This window comes from Loxodonta africana, chromosome 24, assembly GCF_030014295.1.
Source record: "Loxodonta africana isolate mLoxAfr1 chromosome 24, mLoxAfr1.hap2, whole genome shotgun sequence".
NCBI classification, from domain to species: Eukaryota; Metazoa; Chordata; class Mammalia; order Proboscidea; family Elephantidae; genus Loxodonta; species Loxodonta africana.
This window is the reverse complement of record NC_087365.1, coordinates 63,024,787-63,045,427: the sequence shown is the minus strand read 5'-3', so window position 1 is coordinate 63,045,427 and position 20,641 is coordinate 63,024,787. Positions and strand designations below refer to the sequence as shown.

General features: G+C 58.5%; 1 protein-coding gene across 1 annotated transcript; it reads left to right on the top strand.

Moving 5' to 3' along the window:
• The first annotated feature begins 591 nt into the window (after positions 1 to 591).
• Positions 592 to 14,014, top strand: CHRNA4 (cholinergic receptor nicotinic alpha 4 subunit). The gene is made up of 6 exons (XM_003421763.3): positions 592 to 667; positions 1,588 to 1,739; positions 6,055 to 6,099; positions 6,536 to 6,645; positions 10,341 to 11,676; positions 13,640 to 14,014. The coding sequence occupies exons 1-6, from the start codon at positions 592 to 594 to the stop codon at positions 13,763 to 13,765; spliced, it is 1,845 nt and encodes a 614-aa protein (XP_003421811.1). The 3' UTR covers positions 13,766 to 14,014.
• The last annotated feature ends 6,627 nt before the right edge of the window (positions 14,015 to 20,641 follow it).

The window sequence follows — 20,641 nt, the reverse complement described above, 5'->3', positions numbered from 1 at the left end:
CATGTGGGGTGCCCCATCTCCAGCCTGGAGCCCCTGGGTGTGCACCATGCCTCCAGGGAGGCGGCTAGTATCCCAGGCAGACACAGGGTTATAGGGGGTCAGTGTCTTGTGATCTAAATCCAGGCCAGCCCAGAATTCCCAGTCACACACAGTGACCAGGGATGCCCATACCAGCTCAACACGTCCCAAGCCCCAGAGGATGTAGGAAACTTTACACCTGAGAGGGCCAAATGCAGTCAGTCTCTGAGCCCCTTCTCCTCCCGTGGTCTGTCCCCTCTCTCCCGCTCCTCCTTTCTCTCTCTTTCCCCTCCCTTTTCCTCCCTTCCCCTCCCCTCCCTCCTCCTCTCCCCCTCGGCTCCAGCCTTCTCCCCTCCCTCCCCCTCCTCCTCTTAGCCTACTGGAGGCTGCACGTCCAGGCAGGGCTGTGCGTGTTGCTCTGGCACCAGCGCCACCCCCCGAGGAAACAGCGGCCCAGCAGGCCGGACGGATTGGCCGGCGCGGGGCCGGGGCTTGAAGTTGGGGCGCGTGGGCCTCCGAGCAGGGGCGCGGCCGAGCCGGGAGCCGCCCGCGCCTAGAGCCTCACGGTGCGCCATGGAGCTTGGGGGCGCCGGGGCACCGCCGCCGCTACCGCCGCTGCTGCTGCTTCTCGGGGCCAGCCTCCTGCCCGGTAAGTTCCGGGGTGCTGGCGGGGACCCCTTTCACTGGGTGCCGGCGGCCCCGGATCTCCCGAGTCTGAGGAGGGAAGGCTCCTGGCTGCGGTCCGAGCCACGGGTGTGCGCAACCAGGGGGCCGCGAGGCTCCTTCCCAGTGACCTGCTGGGCTGAGTCGGGTGAGGAGGGAGTTAACCCGGCTGTGGAGGTGAGGAGGGGTGCTTGGGTGGGAGACAGAGGTGGTTCTAGAGGCGAACCTTGGCAGATATGGGGCCTCTCTCGCCACCCCCCACCCCCCACCCATCCGAAGGGATCACCCTGCAGGTCCCTCCCCCATGCCTGCTTCAGGCTAGAAGGGGGGCTTGCCCTTGGCGCTCTGCTCACCACCACCTCTGCTTCCCCAGGCTCTCTGGGACAGCAAGTCTGGCTCCCTCTCCTCCCTCACTTCCATTCTCTGGTTGGGCACCTTCCTCTCCCTGCTCCCTTTCAGGGACTCATGGAGGGGATTTCACCCACCTTTCCCAGAGAGTGGGGCTGCCCTGAGACCAGGAATAACAGATTGAGGGGCTCTGGGCTGAGAGTCAAGGGGGTCCTGGTGTCTCAGACCCCCCCCCCAACCCAAGGCCCTATCTCCGCCTTTCAAACGAGCAGGACTAGGAGAACTCTTCTTCCTCCTTATGCTCTGGTGTGGTGCAGGCTGCAGTGCACGTGGGCCCAGCCAAGGGGTCTAGATGGCTTCCCTGAGGAAGTTACGTTGATGCCAAAGGGCTATAGGGGAAACCCAGGCTGAGCACAGGGCAGAGCACGCTGGGCATCACGGGCAAAGGTCCTGTGGTGGGAGAAACAAGGGGAGCATGCAGACTGGGAGGAGGTGGTGAGGCCCCACTGCCACCCTGGCCTGAGCCCCTGCCTGGTCCCCCCCACCCCCACCCCTCAGCGAGCAGCCACGTGGAGACCCGAGCCCACGCCGAGGAGCGGCTGCTGAAGAAACTCTTCTCTGGCTACAACAAGTGGTCCCGGCCTGTGGCCAACATCTCGGACGTGGTCCTGGTCCGCTTTGGCCTGTCCATTGCCCAGCTCATTGACGTGGTAGGTGCAGGAGGGCGGGCCTGTGTCCTCAGCTGATGGGGGCAAGATCCCCAAGAAGTGGCTGAAAGATGCCTGGCAGGATGCCTCAAGGTGGCCAGGGCTGGGAGGGCATCTGTGGATGAGCAGAGAGGCCACTGTTGTCCCCTTGCCTCCTGGGCTTCTTGTGGCCCAGCTCCGGCTGATGGCCTGACCCCATAGCTGCTGGCTCCGCCTCCACCTGAGGCCCAACTCAGCTGAGCCCCAGCTCCATCTCATGCAGACTTGCCTTTAGGAGAGCCTCCAAGACAGGCCTGAGTCTGTGAGACCAGCCCTAGCCCCTGCCCTCTCCTCCCCTCAGTACAGAAAAGCTCAAGGTGGCCAGGTTTTTAGCAGTGGGTCAGGACTGCCTCCTTCAGAAACCAAGAGCAGAAATTTCTGGTAGCATTACTCCCAAGGGAGAGCTGTCTGGTGCTGTGCCCAGGGCTTTTCTGCGAGTTACGCTGCCCGGGTGGGTGGAAGGGCAGCAGCCCTCAACAGCAGTTTCCGCCAGGGGCTCCAAGCCCCATAGGTGGTCCAGTCAGCCCCTGGATGTCCCACTGCCTGGGCCCAGGCGAGGTTCAGATGGGAAGTCTCTTTGCCTTCCTGGTTGGGGCGTGAGGAGAGTGCTGGGAGGAAGTGCTGCCCACACTGGGCAGGAGCCCGGGAGCCGGGGTGGGGTAGAGGGGAGTAGCCCTGGAATGAACCCCCAGCTCTGAGAACAAGCAGTAGGACGCTGGGGACTTATGCACTGGAGTGCTGGAGACTGAGCCTGAGCCAGAGCCCAGCCCTGCCCGAGGGGTCTCATCTGGGGCGGAGACTGGGCCATCCCTGGGTCTGGAGGGGCTGGCAGGGGGCAGAGGGCACTGTTCCACTTTTTCTGGATGGTCTTGGATGCCCCATTTGGGGTGGGTCTGTCTGAGCACAGCCTCGGGCAGGGTCCTACCCTGATGTCCCAGCAGTACCCCAAGGCCCTGGACTTGGAGCCTGGGCTCCAGCTTGGCAGGAGGGAGGGGATGAGTCCAGGGGATTCCAAGGCAGTCGCAGGGGTGGAGTACAAGGGGCCTCTGGACCGGACCACTAGCCAGGGAGAGTTGATGGCTGACAGGCTTGGAAGGATTTGGGTTTTCCACACTGGGAGCCAGCCAGCTCAGGGATCCTGCTGCTGAGATGTCCCCAAAAGCCCACCCACACACCTGCCAGGACCCCACCCCAGGTGCCTCTGGGAGCCCCTGGTCCAGGCTGGTACTGGGCTTGCTGGGTGGCCCCAAGGAGGTGGGGTGAAAGCAGCGGCCAACTTGGCTGAAGGTGACATTCATGGGGCTCTGGAAGGTGTGGGGGTCACGGCAATGGCACCCATAGGGATGTGTGTGGGCTTAGCCAACATGGAGACCTGTCTGTAGGTCCTGTCCTCAGCCCTGCCCAGAGCTGGCCCCCACACCTCAGTCCAGGCCTCCTGGAATGTGGCTCAGGATATGCTGAGGTTTGCAAACACTGGCCACCGGCAGAGCAGTGGCTGGCAGAGGCAGCTGCCAATCAAGGTTCTGGGTTTGTCCACTGCAGCCTTGCCCCACCTGCAGTGCACCAAGCTTACTCCACCCACTCCCTACACCAGCAAACTCCGGTTTGCCCAGGAGACTGAGGCCTGGAGCACGCATGGCCCCAGGACTCTTGGGAGTGACGCGCCCAAGACCCCACAGCAGTGCCACTCAGGGGCGGAGTCACTTCTGGCTCTGCCCTATGCATTAAAGATGGCTCATGATGGGTACACACACACACGCACACACACAACATGCAAGGTGCACATGCACATACACACATGTGCATACTCATGCACAGGCATGCACACATGAACAGGTGTGTGCATGTACCGTACACGTGTGTATGCAAATGCACACTGACATTCACGCATACAAACACATGCACACACTAGCATACATGCATTGCACACACTAATGCATGGACAGGCACACATACATACATACACATACTAACACACAGGCACCCAGACAGGCACACATGCACACACATGCACACATGGATGTGTACACAACAACTGATAGGCACACATGCACAAACATGCATATGTACACACTAACATACATGGATTGTACACACTAGTGCATCGGCAGGTATACATACGTGCATATACATACTAACACGCATGCACACATGGATGTGTACACAATAACTGACAGGCATACCTGCACACATGTGCACTCATGCACATATACACACTAGCACACAGACAGGCAAACGTGAACACACATACACACTTACACATAGACAGGCACACATACACTCGTGCACACTAACAAGTACCATCTACTATCCACCTGCCTCTGACATGTTGAGGCCATTGAACCGGTGGCATCCCCTGGCTTTCTGTCATTGCTCCCATTGTAGAGAGGAGGGGCTGGGGCAGGTGCCCCGGGAGGCAAGGATCTTCTCGTCACCAAGAGCAAACAGCCTCTGGTGCCTGCATGACTTGAGAAGCCCCAGTTGACGGGCATGGCATGAGCTGCCCATGCTCGGTGTTTGGCACTGGTCAGAGACCTGGGCTGCATTGATGGGTGGGAAGGCTGCTCGAGTCAGGCTGCCCTCTGTCGGGCCCACCTGGTGGCTCAGAGGCAGGTACTGGGACTGGTTGGCCCCGCTTCCCTGCCCAGCCTTCCCATGCAGTGTATGGGATCCTGTAGGGACTGCAGATGTAAACACTATCCCTGGGGGCCCTGTGTCCATGTGGGGCCTGACTGTGATCAGGCGGGAGAATCCACACCACCAGTCCCGTCTGCAGAGGAGATGGGACTCCCAGACCCCCCGCCTTCATGATGCTGAGTCTTTTTGGTGTGTACCCAGCAAGTGTCTACACGGTCGAGTTGGCAGGGTTCAAGGACCTGTGGGATGGCAGCTTAGGGAAGGTGGTCAACCCTGCGCCTTGAAGCTTGTTCTGAGGAGCCTGGGGCTGCAGGGACGTATACGGACTGTTTTTGTCCCCAGAACTTCTGGGACCTATGGGACTGAGCTGTGTAGGGCTGTGGGCCCTTCACATTCTGTGTGCCCACCCCGAGCCACCTGCTCTGCAGTCACTCTGTCCTCGGTGTCCTCTTGGGGAGGGGACTGGCTCAGGCAGCAGATGACCTGGCTAGTGGTGTGGCTGGTGAGCAGAAGCAAGGGCAGAGCATGGGGCTGCTCAGGGACATGGCCTCCTCCCCTGAACCAGCTGACTAGGGGAGACCAGAAGAGGGAAGCACTGAAGCCACACACACACTCATGCACACATGCAAATGCACAAGACATGTACGTGTGTACACACACACCCACACACGCATATGCTTGCACACACACAAATGAACACAAAGCTACACATTCGCACATAGGCACACACAAACACAGAGCTGTGCAGTCCCTCAGTCCTGACCTGAGTGCAGGGCTGTTCTCCGGCCTGAGGGCCCATGATTTTCCTTGGCCTGAGTGGCTTTCCTGAGGGACCTTGTTTGACCCTGGGCTGGAGGCTGATGGGGAAGAAAGCTGGCCAGTAGCCCTGCTGAGGATGCTGCCTCTCGCCTTGTGCCACCCCTTCTTTGCCACCTTCCCCAGGAGGAGCCTCTGTGCCCACGATCTCTGTCCAGCTCCCTGCTCTTGGAGGACATCTGCCCACACCACAGCCAACAGGCTCAAACTGCACCAGTCACTCCCATTAGGATGGGTCCTCACTCACTTGTCTCTCAGATAAAGAGGAGAGGTGGTAGGGAGTGTGGGTGTGGAGTAGGGGCTGGAAGGGACCTAGGAGGGTGTGTGGCCCGCTTCATGCAGGCCCAGGTCCTGCCACCTCCACAGGGGACCCAGCACCTGCTCATCCCTGTGTACCATCTACAGAACCCCACCCCCCATGCCAGATCAGAGGACTGGGCCAATGCTACTTCCCACAGGGAGCCAAGTGGAGCCTTCTTCACCTTACCCCACACTGCCCTTAGCTTGGGGGTGCCTGTGAAGTTGGCTGACCCTTGCCCCTGATTTCCTTCTGGAAGAGTCTGGGGGCTCCTGGGCCATCCTGTCACATATGCACCTCTTTGTCTCGTGCTCAGAGCACAGTGTTCCCACATCCCCTTGGGGCATTTGTCCCTGGTTGCCTTCAGGGACAAGGTGCTCACCCCCTCCTGTAGTCACCACCCACTGTGTAGATCCCTGACCCTCCCAAAGTCATTGTGTCCAAGGCTGGGACCTTAGATGGGAGCCCCGGGCCATGAGGGCGGGCCCCCGTTGACAGGGAACGTCAACCTCCCTCCTTGTGCCCTAGGACGAGAAGAACCAGATGATGACCACTAACGTGTGGGTGAAGCAGGTGAGTGGGGAGGGCAGCCGGCCCCCCATCCTCCTGTGCTACACCATCTGTGCCTCCAGCCCCTCAACTACCCACGCCTGCTCCCTTCCCCCTTCCTTGTGCCCCCATTCCCCTGTCCCCTGCACCTTGTCCCCTTGTCACCCCCCACCCCTCATACCTCTCCCTCTCACTGCTAGTGATCTCCTTCTCCCCTGATTACAGGAGTGGGAAGGGGTGGTGCCCCCCACCCCATCTCCCCAGCCCCGTTTCCCCCAGCCCTCTCGCCCCCCGACACTGCTGGCCTCCCTCCAGCCCCTCTGGGGGAAGCAGGTGTAGGAAGCGGCATTGTGTGTCTCCCTCCCCTGCACCTCCCCTCTGGTAGACCTCCCGCCTCCCTGGGCACAGGTGTGGGAAGGGGCAGTTCCCCCCATCTGCCCCTTGCTGCCTGCCCCTGCAGGAGTGGCATGACTACAAGCTGCGCTGGGACCCGGCCGACTACGAGAATGTGACATCCATCCGCATCCCCTCAGAGCTCATCTGGCGGCCGGACATTGTCCTCTACAATAAGTGAGTGCCCAGAGCCATGCCTGGCTGGAGCCAAGGGTGGGGGCCGGCAGGGCCACACTCAAGAGGAGCCCGGCGGGGAGCACCATCTCAGTCAGACCTCAGCCCTTCCCCAAGAGGCATGGACCTGGGGGCTGCAGGCCTCAGAGTGCCCTTCATGCATGACCACTTCCAGACCAGCCCCAACCTCTGCAAGGCCCGTCACACACCAGATCCCGGGTCCTTGAAAGTGGGCCAAGCTGCAGAGCCACCTTCTCATCTTAGCCCCCAGCTCCCTCTGCCTTCTCACCTTCACTCTCCACCTCCCGGGTCCACTGGGGACTGCTCCACAGGTCACTGCTGGTCCCCAAACCCCAGGGCTGCTGCCACGGCATCACTCTGGGGTCTCCCACGCAGGGCTGCTCTATGGTGTCACTGCTAGGTCCCCAGACTCCAGGGCTGCTCCACAGGTCAACCAGGTCCCCAGACTCCAGGGCTGCTCCATGGTGTCAATGCCAGGTCCCCAGACTCCAGGGCGGCTCCACAGGTCACTGCCAGGTCCCCAGACTCCAGGGCTGCTCCATGGTGTCGCTGGCAGGTCCCCAGACTCCAGGGCTGCTCCATGGGCCACTGCTGGATCCCAAGACTCCAGGGCTGCTCCACAGGTCACTGCTGGGTTCCCAGACTCCAGGGCTGCTCCACGGGCCACTGTTGGGTTCTCAGACTCCAGGGCTGCTCCACAGGTCACTGCTGGGTCCTTAGACTCCAGAGCTGCTCCACAGGCCACTGTTGGGTTCCCAGACTCCAGGACTGCTCCACAGGTCACTGCTGGGTCCTTAGACTCGAGTGCTGCTCCACAGTGTCACTGCTGGGTCAGCAAACCTGGGTCATCCATTCCTCAGGAAGCAAAGCTGGGGCAGGTCCTTCAGTGAGGCCCAGCAGCCACGCTAAAGGCCGGTGTGTAGATGAGGACTATGCTCGGCAGCCAGGCCAGGCTCCGGGGTGACAGTGGCTGATGTCCAAAGAGCCACCTGTTGTTACTTTCCTGGGGCCCTCCCTTGAGGCCTCCATTCCCTACTGTGACACCCCTGGGCCAGCCCTCTCTAACCTAAATCCCTGCTGGCCCTGAGTTTCCCAGTCTTGGGTTGGCAGCCAGGCACTGAGGCTCCCCACGGAGCTGGCAAACACAGTGAAGGTCAGCACTCATGCCCCCAGGTCCTTAGACTCCAGATGGGTCCTTCTGCCACCCATCCTTGCCCCCTGCTGCCCCCCACTGTTCCTATTTGATTAGGAAAGACTGGGCCCTCTTCCCCTTAATTGATTCCAGTAATGGCAGTAAGAGCCGCTCTGAAGAGGGTTGAGACAGTTCCCTGAGATGCGCTAGGAAAGGAGGGATGTCCAGAGTGGGTGTCAACCAGTCGCTTTCCTCGAGGGCACGGCTGCCTCCATAGGGGCTACTTGGAGCTGAGAGCTCTGGAGCCTCTCAGCCCCTAGCCCGTCTGGGACCCATGCCGACTCCCCGCCCCACCCCATGTCCTGAATGTGCCTGGGGTGGTCTGTGTGCTCCCAAGAGCAGTCACCAGAGCCTGGGGGGCCGGGAAGCAGGAGTATCCACTGAGCTGGGCAGACAAGGGATTTTGGAGTACAAACACTTGGGACCGCAGCACAGGAGATGGGCCACCGTGCCCTCGGTCTCTTCTTCCTGTGTGGACCCTCAGCTGGGAAGGGGCTCTCACTGGACGAGACCTGGGGGCATGAGGGCGAAGGGACCCTGGAGCAGGCAGCAGTGCTGGACGCAGCCCCAGCCGAGGAGGAGGCCTGTTCACAGAGCTGGCGGGCAGCAGCTAGTGCTGGAGTGGGGCTGAGTATGGTCACGGTTCAGCTGGCTGCGGCCAGGTGGGTGGCGAGGCCCGGCTGCTCTACTGGCTCAGATGGGGGACGCTCGTGCGAGGCCTTGCTCTCCACTTTGGGGCTCCCCAAAGATTGAGCCTCTACCGGGCACAGGGCAGCACCGTGGCAGCGCAGCAAAGTCACCAAGTGTCCCCCAACCCTGAGGACCTCTGGCCCTAGTGCAGACCCTACTATTGGCCGTATAGTGGGCGGAAGCTGAGCCCCAAAGGCCACAGGGCCAGGACTCAGGGAGGAGGTGGGCCCCCAGCCCTGCTGCCCTCTGGGTCCCCTCCCCTAGAATCCAATGCTAGGGGTGGGACGGCAAGCTCAGAGGTGCACCCTTGAAGGCGGGGGTCCTCCCAAGGGCTCCCCAAGAGGGGAGTGGGTAGTTGGGCGGGATTGGAGCTGGGCCTGGCCAGGGCGAGGAGGGGTGGCTGTTGCAGCTGAGGGTACCACGTGAGTGCAGCTGAGGGATGCAGAACACACTGACCAAGGCTGGTGGGGGAGCCGCTGCCCCTTTAAGGGGGGCTCTCTGGAACATTCTCTTCTCCATCCGGGGTGGAATCCGCTGGGGTGATCCACTGGGGTGGAATCCGCTTGAGTGGATCTGAAGGTAGCCCTGGGCTGCTGCCCCACACTACTCATTAGCCGTAGCCTCTCCCATCCTCCCTTCCAAGGAGTGTCTGCGAACACAGTGGCTCACTGCTGAGGATGGTTTTAATTTGGGTCTCAAAGGGAAAGGCTTTGATTTTGGAAAGATGGGGTTGGGTGAAGGAGCAGTGGACTCGGAGCCCAAGGTCTGCCTTCCCCCTCCCCACCACCCCAGAGGCGAGCTTCTCTGCGCTGGGGCCATGGGATAGGAAGGCTCCACGGCTGTCAACTCGTTGACATGCATCAGGGCACACTCTGATCCTGAGGGGCCCCTTCCATCTGTGTGGAACTGCTGTGTGGGTGGGCAACATTAGTGCAGAGGGCTGAGGAGGGTCGGCCTGGCTTGTGAGTGCGAGTTTGGGCGGGGCCCATGTGAGGTGACCAGCACCATGCTGATGGAGCTCCAAGGGACCAGTGGCCGGTTCTTCTCCAGGCCCTGGGAAGCGGTGGTCTTTGAGCTAGATCTTCAGGAAACAGGCACAGCCCAAAGGGGGGAGGGTGTTTGGGGCAGAGGTGGCATGGACGCCACACTGGCCACAGAGGGGAAGGTTGGAAACCAGGGGTGCTGTAGATGTTGACCCACAGTAGCAGCTGAGCAGGGCAGCAGCCGGGTTGGGTTTAGCAAGACTTTGGCAGGTGCATCGTGGGGCGAGGCCAAGGGACCCCTGGGCACTGGGAGGGATGCAGCCACCAGGGAGGGTGGGCCTGAGAGGAAGTGGAGGGTGGACAGGTTCCAGTGAAGGGTGGGCCTGAAGAGAGCAGGCAGCTCAGCAAAGAGAAGGTGCTGGAACCTTCTGGGAGGGGCACATCGATGGCCGTGGTGCCGCCAAGTCCAGTAGGATGGGCGCCGGCCCTGCTGACAATGTGTAATCAGGCACCAAGCTCATGAACTGTTCGATGAGGCTCCTGGCAGGGATGGTAAACTGAGGCACAGAGGTTAGTCGCTAGTCAGGGTCACGTGCCCAGCTCTCTCTAACCCTGTGCTCTCTAACCTTGAGTGTTAGGGCCCCAGGCGAGGCCATGAGCCTTTCTGTGCTCACCTGTGAGGTGATATGGCTCCCATGTGCAGGTGTGTGGGGTCAAGGGGGGAACTCAGCGTTGCAGGTGACCTCAGGCGAGGTTCAGCCTGGTGTGCTTTGGTGGGTCTCACGTACTGGCTTCTCCTTCTTCCTGCTCAGTGCGGATGGGGACTTCGCAGTGACACACCTGACCAAAGCCCACCTCTTCCACGACGGGCGGGTCCAGTGGACACCCCCAGCCATCTACAAGAGCTCCTGCAGCATCGATGTCACCTTCTTCCCCTTCGACCAGCAGAACTGCACCATGAAGTTTGGGTCCTGGACATACGACAAGGCCAAGATCGACCTGGTGAGCATGCACCGACGCGTGGACCAGCTGGACTACTGGGAGAGTGGCGAGTGGGTGATCGTGGATGCCGTGGGCAACTACAACACCAAGAAGTACGAGTGCTGCGCCGAGGTCTACCCTGACATCACCTACGCCTTCATCATCCGGCGGCTGCCGCTCTTCTACACCATCAACCTCATCATCCCCTGCCTGCTCATCTCCTGCCTCACCGTGCTGGTCTTCTACCTGCCGTCCGAGTGTGGCGAGAAGGTCACGCTCTGCATCTCCGTGCTGCTCTCGCTCACCGTCTTCTTGCTGCTCATCACCGAGATCATCCCGTCCACCTCGCTGGTCATCCCGCTCATCGGCGAGTACCTGCTCTTCACCATGATCTTCGTCACGCTCTCCATCATCATCACCGTCTTTGTGCTAAACGTGCACCACCGCTCGCCGCGCACACATACTATGCCTGCCTGGGTGCGCAGGGTCTTCTTGGACATCGTGCCCCGCCTGCTCCTCATGAAGCGGCCATCTGTGGTCAAGGACAACTGCTGGCAGCTCATCGAGTCTGTGCACAAGATGGCCAATGCTCCACACTTCTGGCCAGAGCCTGAGGGCCAGCCCGGTGTCCCGAGGCGAGACCCGTCGCCCTCTGAATCCTTCTGCACCTCCCTGGGGGAGCCGGTCAAGCCACCCTCAGAACAACCCCCTGATCTCCACCCCGCAGAGGCCAGGAAGGCCAGCGCCTGCCCCTCACCTGGCCCTGGCCACCTGCTCAGCAGCAGCCAGGCCACAGGGCTGGCCAAAACCAGGTCTCTGAGTGTCCAGCACATGCCCAGCCCCAGCAAGGTGGAGTATGGTGGTGTCCGGTGCCGGTCTCGAAGTGTCCAGTATGGCATCTTCCGAGATGATGCCTCTGCTCAGGCCAATGGGCAGGTGGCCAGTGCCCCACCTTCCACGTGCTCTGCCGAGCCCACAGCCCCAGACCAGCCCTCTCCCTGCAAATGCAAGTGCAAGAAGGAGCCACCTGCCACCTCCCCTGATGCCACAGCCCACAGCACCAAAGTGCCATGCCGCCACCTGCCCCTGACACCAGCCCTGGCTCGGGCTGTGGAGGGCGTCCAGTACATCGCAGACCACCTAAAGGCAGAGGACATGGATTTCTCGGTAAGTCCCTGTCCTGCCCTGAGCAGACGGCACTTGTTCCCCTTTCCTGAAAGAGTATGGCAGCGCCCCAGCCTGCTCGGTGTTGGGACACCACCTGGCTCCTCTGCAGCAGTCCTGAGCCCTGTCTGGCCATGTCCATCACCTCCCTGAGCCCGCCACGCTGACCGCTGCTCCGGGGCAGAGCTGGGGCAGGCAGTGGGCAGGCGACCCCAAGGCTTCGAGAGGCGGTGGGTCTCCAGGGGATGGGGAGTGCGGTGCCAGTACCACCTTTTGAGCAAGACCACCACACGCTGTCAGTTCTTGGGAGTCATCCTGGGTCCCCCTGTTGGGAACACCTGCAGAGCCTGTGTGGTAGGGAGGGGCCTCTCACTCCTTTCCCCAATCCCAGCGAGGCCATGGTGGCATTCCTCTTTGAGCGTCACAGCGTGTGGGTCCCAGAGAGCACACCCTCATGTAGGCACTGGACCCCTGGGCCCCTCCTGGTTTGGGGACTGAGGGGCATTGAACCCTGGGCATGGGGGAGAGGGGCTGAAGGAGAAGAGCCAGGGTCTGGAAGCAGCCAAGCTGGGGAGCCTTGGCAGGGTGGGGCAGAGTCGGGGGGAATCGGCCCCGTTATGGGGCCACCAGAGGCCCCAGGGACCCCAAAGATGCTCCCCCTGAGCTAGCCACCGATGGGGATGGGGATCTCCAAGTATCTTGTGATGTGTGATGAGTCTGGGAATGGCTGCCGGGGTGACTTGTCCCTTTAGAGGTTCAATCAAAACCTCAAGGGAACCAGGAGGCAGCGAAACGCTGGTCAGGCACAGGCCAGGTTGGCTTGTCTGCGCATCCACCTCTGGCACCCGGGTCTGCAGCTGTGGTGACCTGGTTCTGCTGTGTCTGTCCCCTGGGGACCAGCGCTGACTTCACAAGAATGGCCTCAGGCCGGAGGCTTTGTTCTGTGCTGTGTTTCATCTCCGGAGAACACAAGAGGGGAGGATCAAAGGCGGAGGGAAAAGCACCAGCCTGGGAGGCTGCCTCTCGGCCTGTCCCTGGGAACACAGGATCCAACCAGGAGCTTTATTTATCAGCGACCCCGTTTGCTCACAGGTTCCCTTTAAATAAACACACCGTTTCAGTTTGGTTTAAAACTTTCGGTACACAGGTGATTATGTAAAAAATCAGCGCAGAAAATGCTGGCGGGGAGTCATCCCCTTGACGCCCGCTCATTGAAAGCTCAGCCCAGCCCGTCTGGCCCTCGAACCCTCTGATCCCTAGTGGCCTGAGCCCGCAACAGCTGCATCCCCATCTGGTAGCTCATGGTGGGCGGCCGTGCCCACCCAGGATCCCCCTTTTGGACCACCCCCAAAGGCAGGCCGTGGTTAGATTAGGGACTGCTTTCATCTGTTCAGCGGGTCTCCACTGTACGTCCCTGCAGCTTTACAAGCTAACAGCCCTCGGCATGGAGCACACCGACAATGCCTGGACCCTGGGTTCCTCCAAAGGGCATTGGTCTTCTCCACCTCAGCGGGGTTCTGTCTGCTGTGGCACCGTGCAACCCATAGGGGCAAAGACACGCCCTGCTCAGTCTGCACATTGATGCCTTAGATGGAAAGTTTGTGCTGGCCTTGCAGACCCCACCTCTGCCAGCTCCTCACTTACCTCCCAACCCCTCACACCCCTCCACTGGGTGTCGGTTTTGACCACCCTCCCTCCCTCCGTGGCCTCTGTGCTGAGTGAGATATCGGCCCCTACCCACAAAAAGTGCTCCCTGGGCCCAGGCTTGAGCAGAACAAGTGACTTCTCTCTGCCCCCCATTGTCACCTCAGTACAGGTGAGTGTGCAGGTATGCATGGTGACTTTGGCTGCCTTGGGTAATGGGGGTGGGAAATGGAGAGCCTGCCTCTTGCAGTACCCAGTTCCAGGAGCTCCCTGGCCACCGTGAGGCCAAGGGTGGCAGCTGGCTGACCTCGTCTCCCCACAGGTGAAGGAAGACTGGAAGTACGTGGCCATGGTCATCGACCGCATCTTCCTCTGGGTGTTTGTCCTCGTCTGTCTGCTGGGCACCGTCGGCCTCTTCCTTCCGCCCTGGCTGGCTGGCATGATCTAGGGCTGCCCAGGAAGCCGGCCCAGCGCAGGGCTCTCACTGGACAGCACCTGGCTGTCTGCAGACTCCCAGACTCAGGGCCACGCCACCTGCCATATTGCCCCCACCTCCATCTCTGCATTGAGCTGGCCTTGGGAGAAACAGGCCCTCTGTGCTGGCTCCCTGGCACTGCGGCAGGGATGCTGGCTCGCGAGTGGCTGTGGGCTGGAAAGCTTGTCCACCAGGTGATGCCTCAGATCTGTCCCATTAAAGTTTGTCTGGAGCACAATGACCATGGTCTCCTGCTGGTGTGGACCAGGCCCCAGCTGCTTGATGGTTCTGACCAGATGGGGGCCATGAGGCCTCACCCCTCCTACCCCAAATACCCCTCATCCCTGGGATCCAGGAGGCCCAGGGACCTGAGTCAGGGGCTGGCCACCCCTCCACCACCTCCCACCCCAACCTCAGGTTCTCCTGCCAGCCTGGGGCCTGCAGGATCCTCTGACGGGTCCCCTCAACCCCAGAGAGGCACCATAGAGGTGAGTGGGGCTGAGGAGGGCACTTGTTTGTTTGGGGTAAGTTAGTCAAAACCAAGCTTTGTGCCCAAAGAGCATGAAAAAGGTTTCGTGGACCAGCTCTATCTTGGAGGGAAATCCCACGACAAGTCCATCCACGGGGGACCCTCAGCGCAGGAGTGCAGATGCCATCTCTCCTTCCAGGGTCACAGGGTGGTTTGGGGAGGGTGTGCAGCAGGCACTTTGAAGGGGCCTAGTGAGCCCCAGCCCTGCCCCCAAGGACACAGGGGCAGAGGGACTGCAGAGCAGAGGCTGGGTCCTGAGGCTCAGAGCTTCTCATCTGGGTCCCAAAGCCCTGTGTGGTGCTGGCTCTTTTGCAGTCGGGAGAACTGGGTCTCCAGGTAGACATGAGGAAGGACTGCCCTGTCTTGGTGGTCATGGTGCGACCAGAGGACAGACCCGGAGGGTGGCTTGCCCGGGTGGACTCAGGGATCCTCCGGAGTCGCAGCCCTAGGGGTAAGGAGGGCAGGACAGGCATGGACCCCTGGGGAACTTGTGGAGTGGAGGTACTGTGGGGTTGGGAACCCCCCCACTTCCAGCCTAGCTTCTGCACTCCCGAGGCCAGCAAAGCCCGGGAGGGGGTCTCACCCCCGTCTCCCCCACGGCACCTGGGAGCTGCTCTGCCCAGAGGCAGTGTGGAGGCAGAGAGGGGCTACGGGCTCAGGCCCCTCACCTCTGTGGTGCCACTGGCTAGCAGTGTCTACTTGAGACCCTCAGTCTCCAAGTACTGTGGTTCCGTCTGCTGGTCTAGGTGACAGGGGACAAGGACAAAGAAGAGTCATCAGAGCTGGCCAGCAACCCCTAGTGCAGGGTCTCGCACTCCATGCCCTGGATGCAGCACCCCTCAGCCCCGCATCCCCCACCCCAGCCCCTGGATCCACTGCCCCCCATTGCAGGGTCCTCTGGCTCAATGTCTAACCACCCCCATTCGCTGGACCCATTGCCCCCCCACCAGCCCAGCATCCTCTGGCTTGATGTCCCCCCTACCCCCATCCCCTGGGCCCAGTGTCCCCCAGGCCAGTATTTTCTAGCCCAGCATCTCCCAACCCATCCTACTGGCCCCAGGGCCCAGAGTCCCCCAGGCCCAGTGCTAACCCGGACATTGAAGATTTGCTCTAGCTCCCTGGGGCTGTCCCTCAGGGGAGTCCCTGGTGATGGGAAAGAGCCGGGCAGGTAAGTTTACCCCCAGGGCCGTGGGACCCAGGCCTCAGAGGTAAGCCCCTTAATCTGAGTTACATACCTGGGCTCAGCTGCCAGATGTGCTGGCAGCTGCAGGGAGCAGCCAGTTGTGGTGACGCTGGAGATGTGATTTTCTGGGTCAAGGGTGACACCAAGGGGCCGGGGGCAGCCTCCTGTCAGCTGATCCGCTGAGATTAAGACTCCTCTCTCTTCTTTTATTTAAAAAAACATTTTTGAGACTCAAAAATACGTAAGAAAATCCAAAAAGGGAATAAGTTGCCCATATCCCCACCATAGGAAACCCTGGTGGCGTAGTGGTTAAGTGCTACGGCTGTTAACCAAGAGGTCGGCAGTTTGAATCCGCCAGGTGCTCCTTAGAAACTCTACTGGGCAGCTCTACTCTGTCTTACAGAGTTGCTATGAGTCGGAATCGACTCGACAGCAGTGCGTTTGGTTTTTTTTTTTTTTTTTTTTTGGTTTTTATCCCCACCATGCCACATTCACTATCTCCACTGTTTCAGCATATTTGCCTCTAGTGTTTTTTCATTAAATCCCCACTTCAGTGAATTTCATCAAATGCAGACCCCCAAAGTACTGGACTCCACTTATCTTCATTTCCTGGGGCCACCATAAAAAATACCACAAAGTGGGGGGCTTTAAAGAACAGAAGTTTATTGTCTCACAGTTCTGGAGACCAGAAGTCCGAATTCAGGGTGTTGGCTCCAGGAAAAGTTCTTTGTTTCTCTTTCACCTTCAGCAGCTGCCAGCAACCCTGGGCATTTCTAGGCTTGTAGGTGCATCTCCACACGGCATCTGCCTTTCCCCTTTTGTGTCTCTGTGTCTGTTCCACTCGTTGTGTAGCTCAAACTAATTAGGTTTAGGACCCATGCACTCTGGTATGGCCTCCTTAACACAACAAAAGAAAACCTCTATTTCCCAACAGGATCATGTTTACAGGTACAGGGGTCATGTTTACAGGTACGAAGGTCAAGACTTCAGCATAACTTTTCTGGAGCCGTGAGTCAACCCACTCAATATGTAGGATGTTACCATCGCCCCAGAAAGTTCCCTCCAGCCCCTTCCTGTAGGTTCCGGCTCCCATGATAACCTCAGCCAGCTTCTGTCCCAGGGCTGTTCGAGCAGGTGGAGCGAACAGTGTGTGGTCTTTTGCGTCTGGCTTTTTTCACTTAACGTAATGCTGTTGAGGTTCCTCCCTGTTGTCGTGTGTATCGGCAGTTCTTTCTTTTATTGCTGAGTTGTGTTCTTTTATCTGAATAAACTAAAACACAATTTGTTTATCCATCGCCTGTCGATGGACTTTGGGTTGCTTCCAGTTTTCAGTGACTATGAATCAAGCTGCCAGGAACTAGACAAGTGGGGTGGAGGTATGTTTAAGGCTGCCAAACACTTTTCAAAGTGGTTGTACAATTTTGCATTCCCACCGGAAATATTTGGAAGTTCTGGTTACTTTATGTCCTCGAGAACACTTGGCAAAGGCGACCAAACCAGACCCACAATAAACAAGAGTTTTATTGGCCCACAGCCATGCCTTTTCATTTCCATTTTGTCCACAGTGGCTTTCAGCTACAGTGGCCGGGCTGAGTTGTTGCCACAGAGACCACGTAGCCCACAAAGCCTAACTATTTACTTTCTGGCCCCACACTGGGGAAGTTTGTCTGGTATACATTCACAATGTGCCTTCATATTTGTATGTAAACAGCTAACCTGATGGTGCAAAGGTTAAGCGCTTGGCTGCTAACCAAAACGTTGGTGGTTTGAACTTACCCAGCGGCTCTGTGGGAAAAAGACCTGGCGATCTGCTTATGTAAAGCCTAAAAAAGCCAAGAAAATCCTAGGGGGCATTGCACCCTGTCACACGAGGTCGCCATGAGCTGGAATAGCCTCGGAGGCAGACAGCATTTACTTACTGTGGATCATGTGGATATGAACACTGAAAGTTTGTTTCCTTGAAGTCTCCTGGGAGACTCCTGAACTCAATTGCACAGCTCACTGGTGTTTTCACCTGTGTCCGTTTTTTACTCAGCCTACCTTATTGATTTTTTATGTCTTCCACACGCAGTATTTCCAATTGATTTTTCTTTATGCTTGTTAATTCTTGTTTCATGTTATTAGTGTCCCTTGTTGCCTCTTTGAAGATATTATAAGAGACCATGAGTTCTTGATCTGGTGTAGCTTGTTCAATTTGTCTCCCAGTGCTTTTGCTCTGCAGGTGTCTCCCCCATCTAATTGGAACCCCCTCCCCCAGCGAGGAGAGGGTCCTCAGAAGCCTCTGGGTGCCCTGTGGCTCAGGGGCATGATCTCAGCCCCCCACCCCTTGATGAAGCTCCTCAGGAGTGCCTGCTCCACTGCTCAAGGGTGCCCTTTTCAGTTAACCCAGGGACATTTAACCCCAGCACTGGTCAACAGGAAACTGGAGAAACAGAGTGGACCCAGTCAAGCTGTGCCACTGGTCACACAATCTGAAGCCAGCTCAGCTCCAGGACGGAAGCCAATGACCTGGCTGTTCTTTGTGAAGAACCCAAGAGCCAGCTTAGGTCATTATCCTCAATGTTTGTCATCTTTAATACCTGCAGTTTAGGCTATGACTTTGCCCTTAGGTACTGCTTTAGCTGCACCTCTCTAATTTTGCCATGTTGTGCTTTCATTGTCCATCAGGTTAAAATATGTCTTAATAGTGCTTGTGACTTCTTTAATCTAGGATTTAAACTGAGGAGAATTCTTGGCTGTCTGTTTCTAATTTTATTGTGTTATGGTTGGAACATGGTTCTTTGGCATTTGAAGCATGTCCTGGCTAGTGTGAGCATGTGTGTGGATTGTTCCATGGGCTTGAAGGCATCCTCTGTTGGGTACAGAGTGTTCATGTTTATAAAACTTGTTTTGTCTGCATGGTTGATCCGTTTCTGGAACAGTTGAGCTAATCGTCCTCCATAATTGTGGATTGAGCTTTTCTCTCTGAGGCTGTTTTGCTTTTCACACACTCAGGGTCATGTAGGGTGTTTGCAAGCTTATTATCTGGGAGGACTGTTACTTTCATCAGCATCTAGGGCCTCTCTTTGTTCCTTTCTAATATTTTTAATTCTGGGGTTCCCCCCCCCAATGATATAGGTTCCCTCTTCATTTGTGACACGTTTTTGCTTCTGAACTTAGGTATTTAAGTGGTAATAGTGGGAATATAATACTTCGCTAGTGTTTTATACTTTTTTGGGAAAAGAAATTAAGCTGTCCACACCTCCTCGAGGTGCCACGAGGACAGGAAGGCAGGAATGAGTTTGATAAGTTTCTTCACCACGCAGGGTTTCAGGCCCTCATGCAGAACCACAGCAGGTAAGATCAACAAGGACTGGGCTTGCAGACTCCTGTTCCAGGTGGGGAGAGAGCTCAGGATGACAAGCAGAGGTGTGAGGAGCCTGGTCAGGTCAGGAGCCCTTGCTGAGGGCAGCCTTGCTCCAAGACACACAGGACACAAAGGGTCAGTGTGCACAGTTTGGAAGTGATGTCCCTGCGTAGGGAATCAGACACAAGCTGGACGTGGGAGGGACGCTCACCTAGACAGAAATGTCTGAACCCCTTGTGGGCCCGGCATTGCCTTCAGTGCAGGGGATGCTGTAGGGACAAGGCAGAAGGGTGCCCAGCCATAGGCAGAGTGCTGTGATGGAGGACAGAGGTGTGTGACAGGAGAGTGGTGATGGCGGTGTGCTTTGGAAGAGGCGGGCCTGGACTGCTCTGGGGGGAACGGTTGAAGTGAGTCGGTTGTGTGCACTTCTACAGGTAGGGCCACCAGGCAGGGGGCACAGCACGTTCAAAGGCCCTGTGGTGGGAGCAGCTGAGAGGCTGTTGTGCAGGGCACAAGGCGAGTGGAGCGGGAAGAGAAAAAGCTGGGGGTGGGCAGGGTGGGCCAGGAGGCCTGCAGGTAGTGGAGAGTGTCTGGACTCCACCCTGAGTATGCCGGGAAGCCGTGTGGGGTGGGAGGCATCTAGACTGGACCCTGAGTGTGACAGGAAGTCATGCGAGTGCTGAGAGCAGGGGAGAGTCCTGGCCTAGTTGACATTCTGGGTGTTTCACTCCAGGCACTGTGAGGGTGGCTGAGGGGACCAGGTGAGGTGTGTGTTGTCATGATAAGGGTGGGGGCGTGAGAGGGCAAACAGCAGAATCCAGGCTGGGGTTAATGAGGGGCTGAGAGAAAGGCTTCAAGAAACCCTCCCAGCTTCTCTTGAGAGTAATGGGTGCTCAGGGATGGTGCTTGTGTGGTAGGGGTAAATGGAGGAGAATAGGCTGCATTGGGGGTGTCGAGCCCAAGGGATGGGTCCGGCAGGGTGGGCCAGTATCGTCAGCCTGTGACGCCACTGAATATCAGGGAGCTGGTGTGTCCCCTCAGGAGAGAAGGTCCGGAGGCAGGAAGGGAGCCGAGTGTTCTGCTGACTCAGGATCCCAGGGGCGTCCCTTTGTTCTTAGGACAAAATCCGGAATCTTCCCCACAGTGCCCCATCCCCTGGCCTGTGCTGGGCTGGACTGGTGGCCCTTCTGGCCTCCTGCAGCTCCCGGGCTTTTGCCTGGAGTGCTCCTCCTATGGCCTTCACACAGCTCACCCCTGACCCCATTCGTGGTTCCGTTGAGGTCACCGGAGGCCTTGTGCCTAAGAAAGCCTGCATGCCCACAATTCTTCCAGAGATTAAGAATCGCATAGTGCACTGCCCATGAGGCAGTGATCCAGGGGAAGGGTCTGGGAGAGCTGGGAAGAAGAGGTCTGAGACATGGCCTCCAGGCTGATTGGAGGGAAAAGGTGGCCTCAGGGGCTCTAGACAAGGGAGGTATGGGGCCTGGGGGACCAGGGGCCCGAGGGGCCAGTGGGCTGGCGTCCAGGTGGCTAGGGGGTGGGGGACCAAGCATGTGGGCAGTGGGGCTGACATCACAACTTCAGAGGCAGTGCCACAACTGGGGACCGCACCCACTGCCCTCATGTCCGAGAACAGCCAGGGGGCTGGGGGCATCATGGAGAGAAGAGGGAGTACAGAGTCCTGAGGCCACAAGAAGAAGCTGAGGGGTGGCCCTCCCTGAGGCCCTTTCCTGGAGGGAACTGGTGAGTCAGAGGAAAATTTGTAGTGACAGGGTCGGACACCCTTCTGGC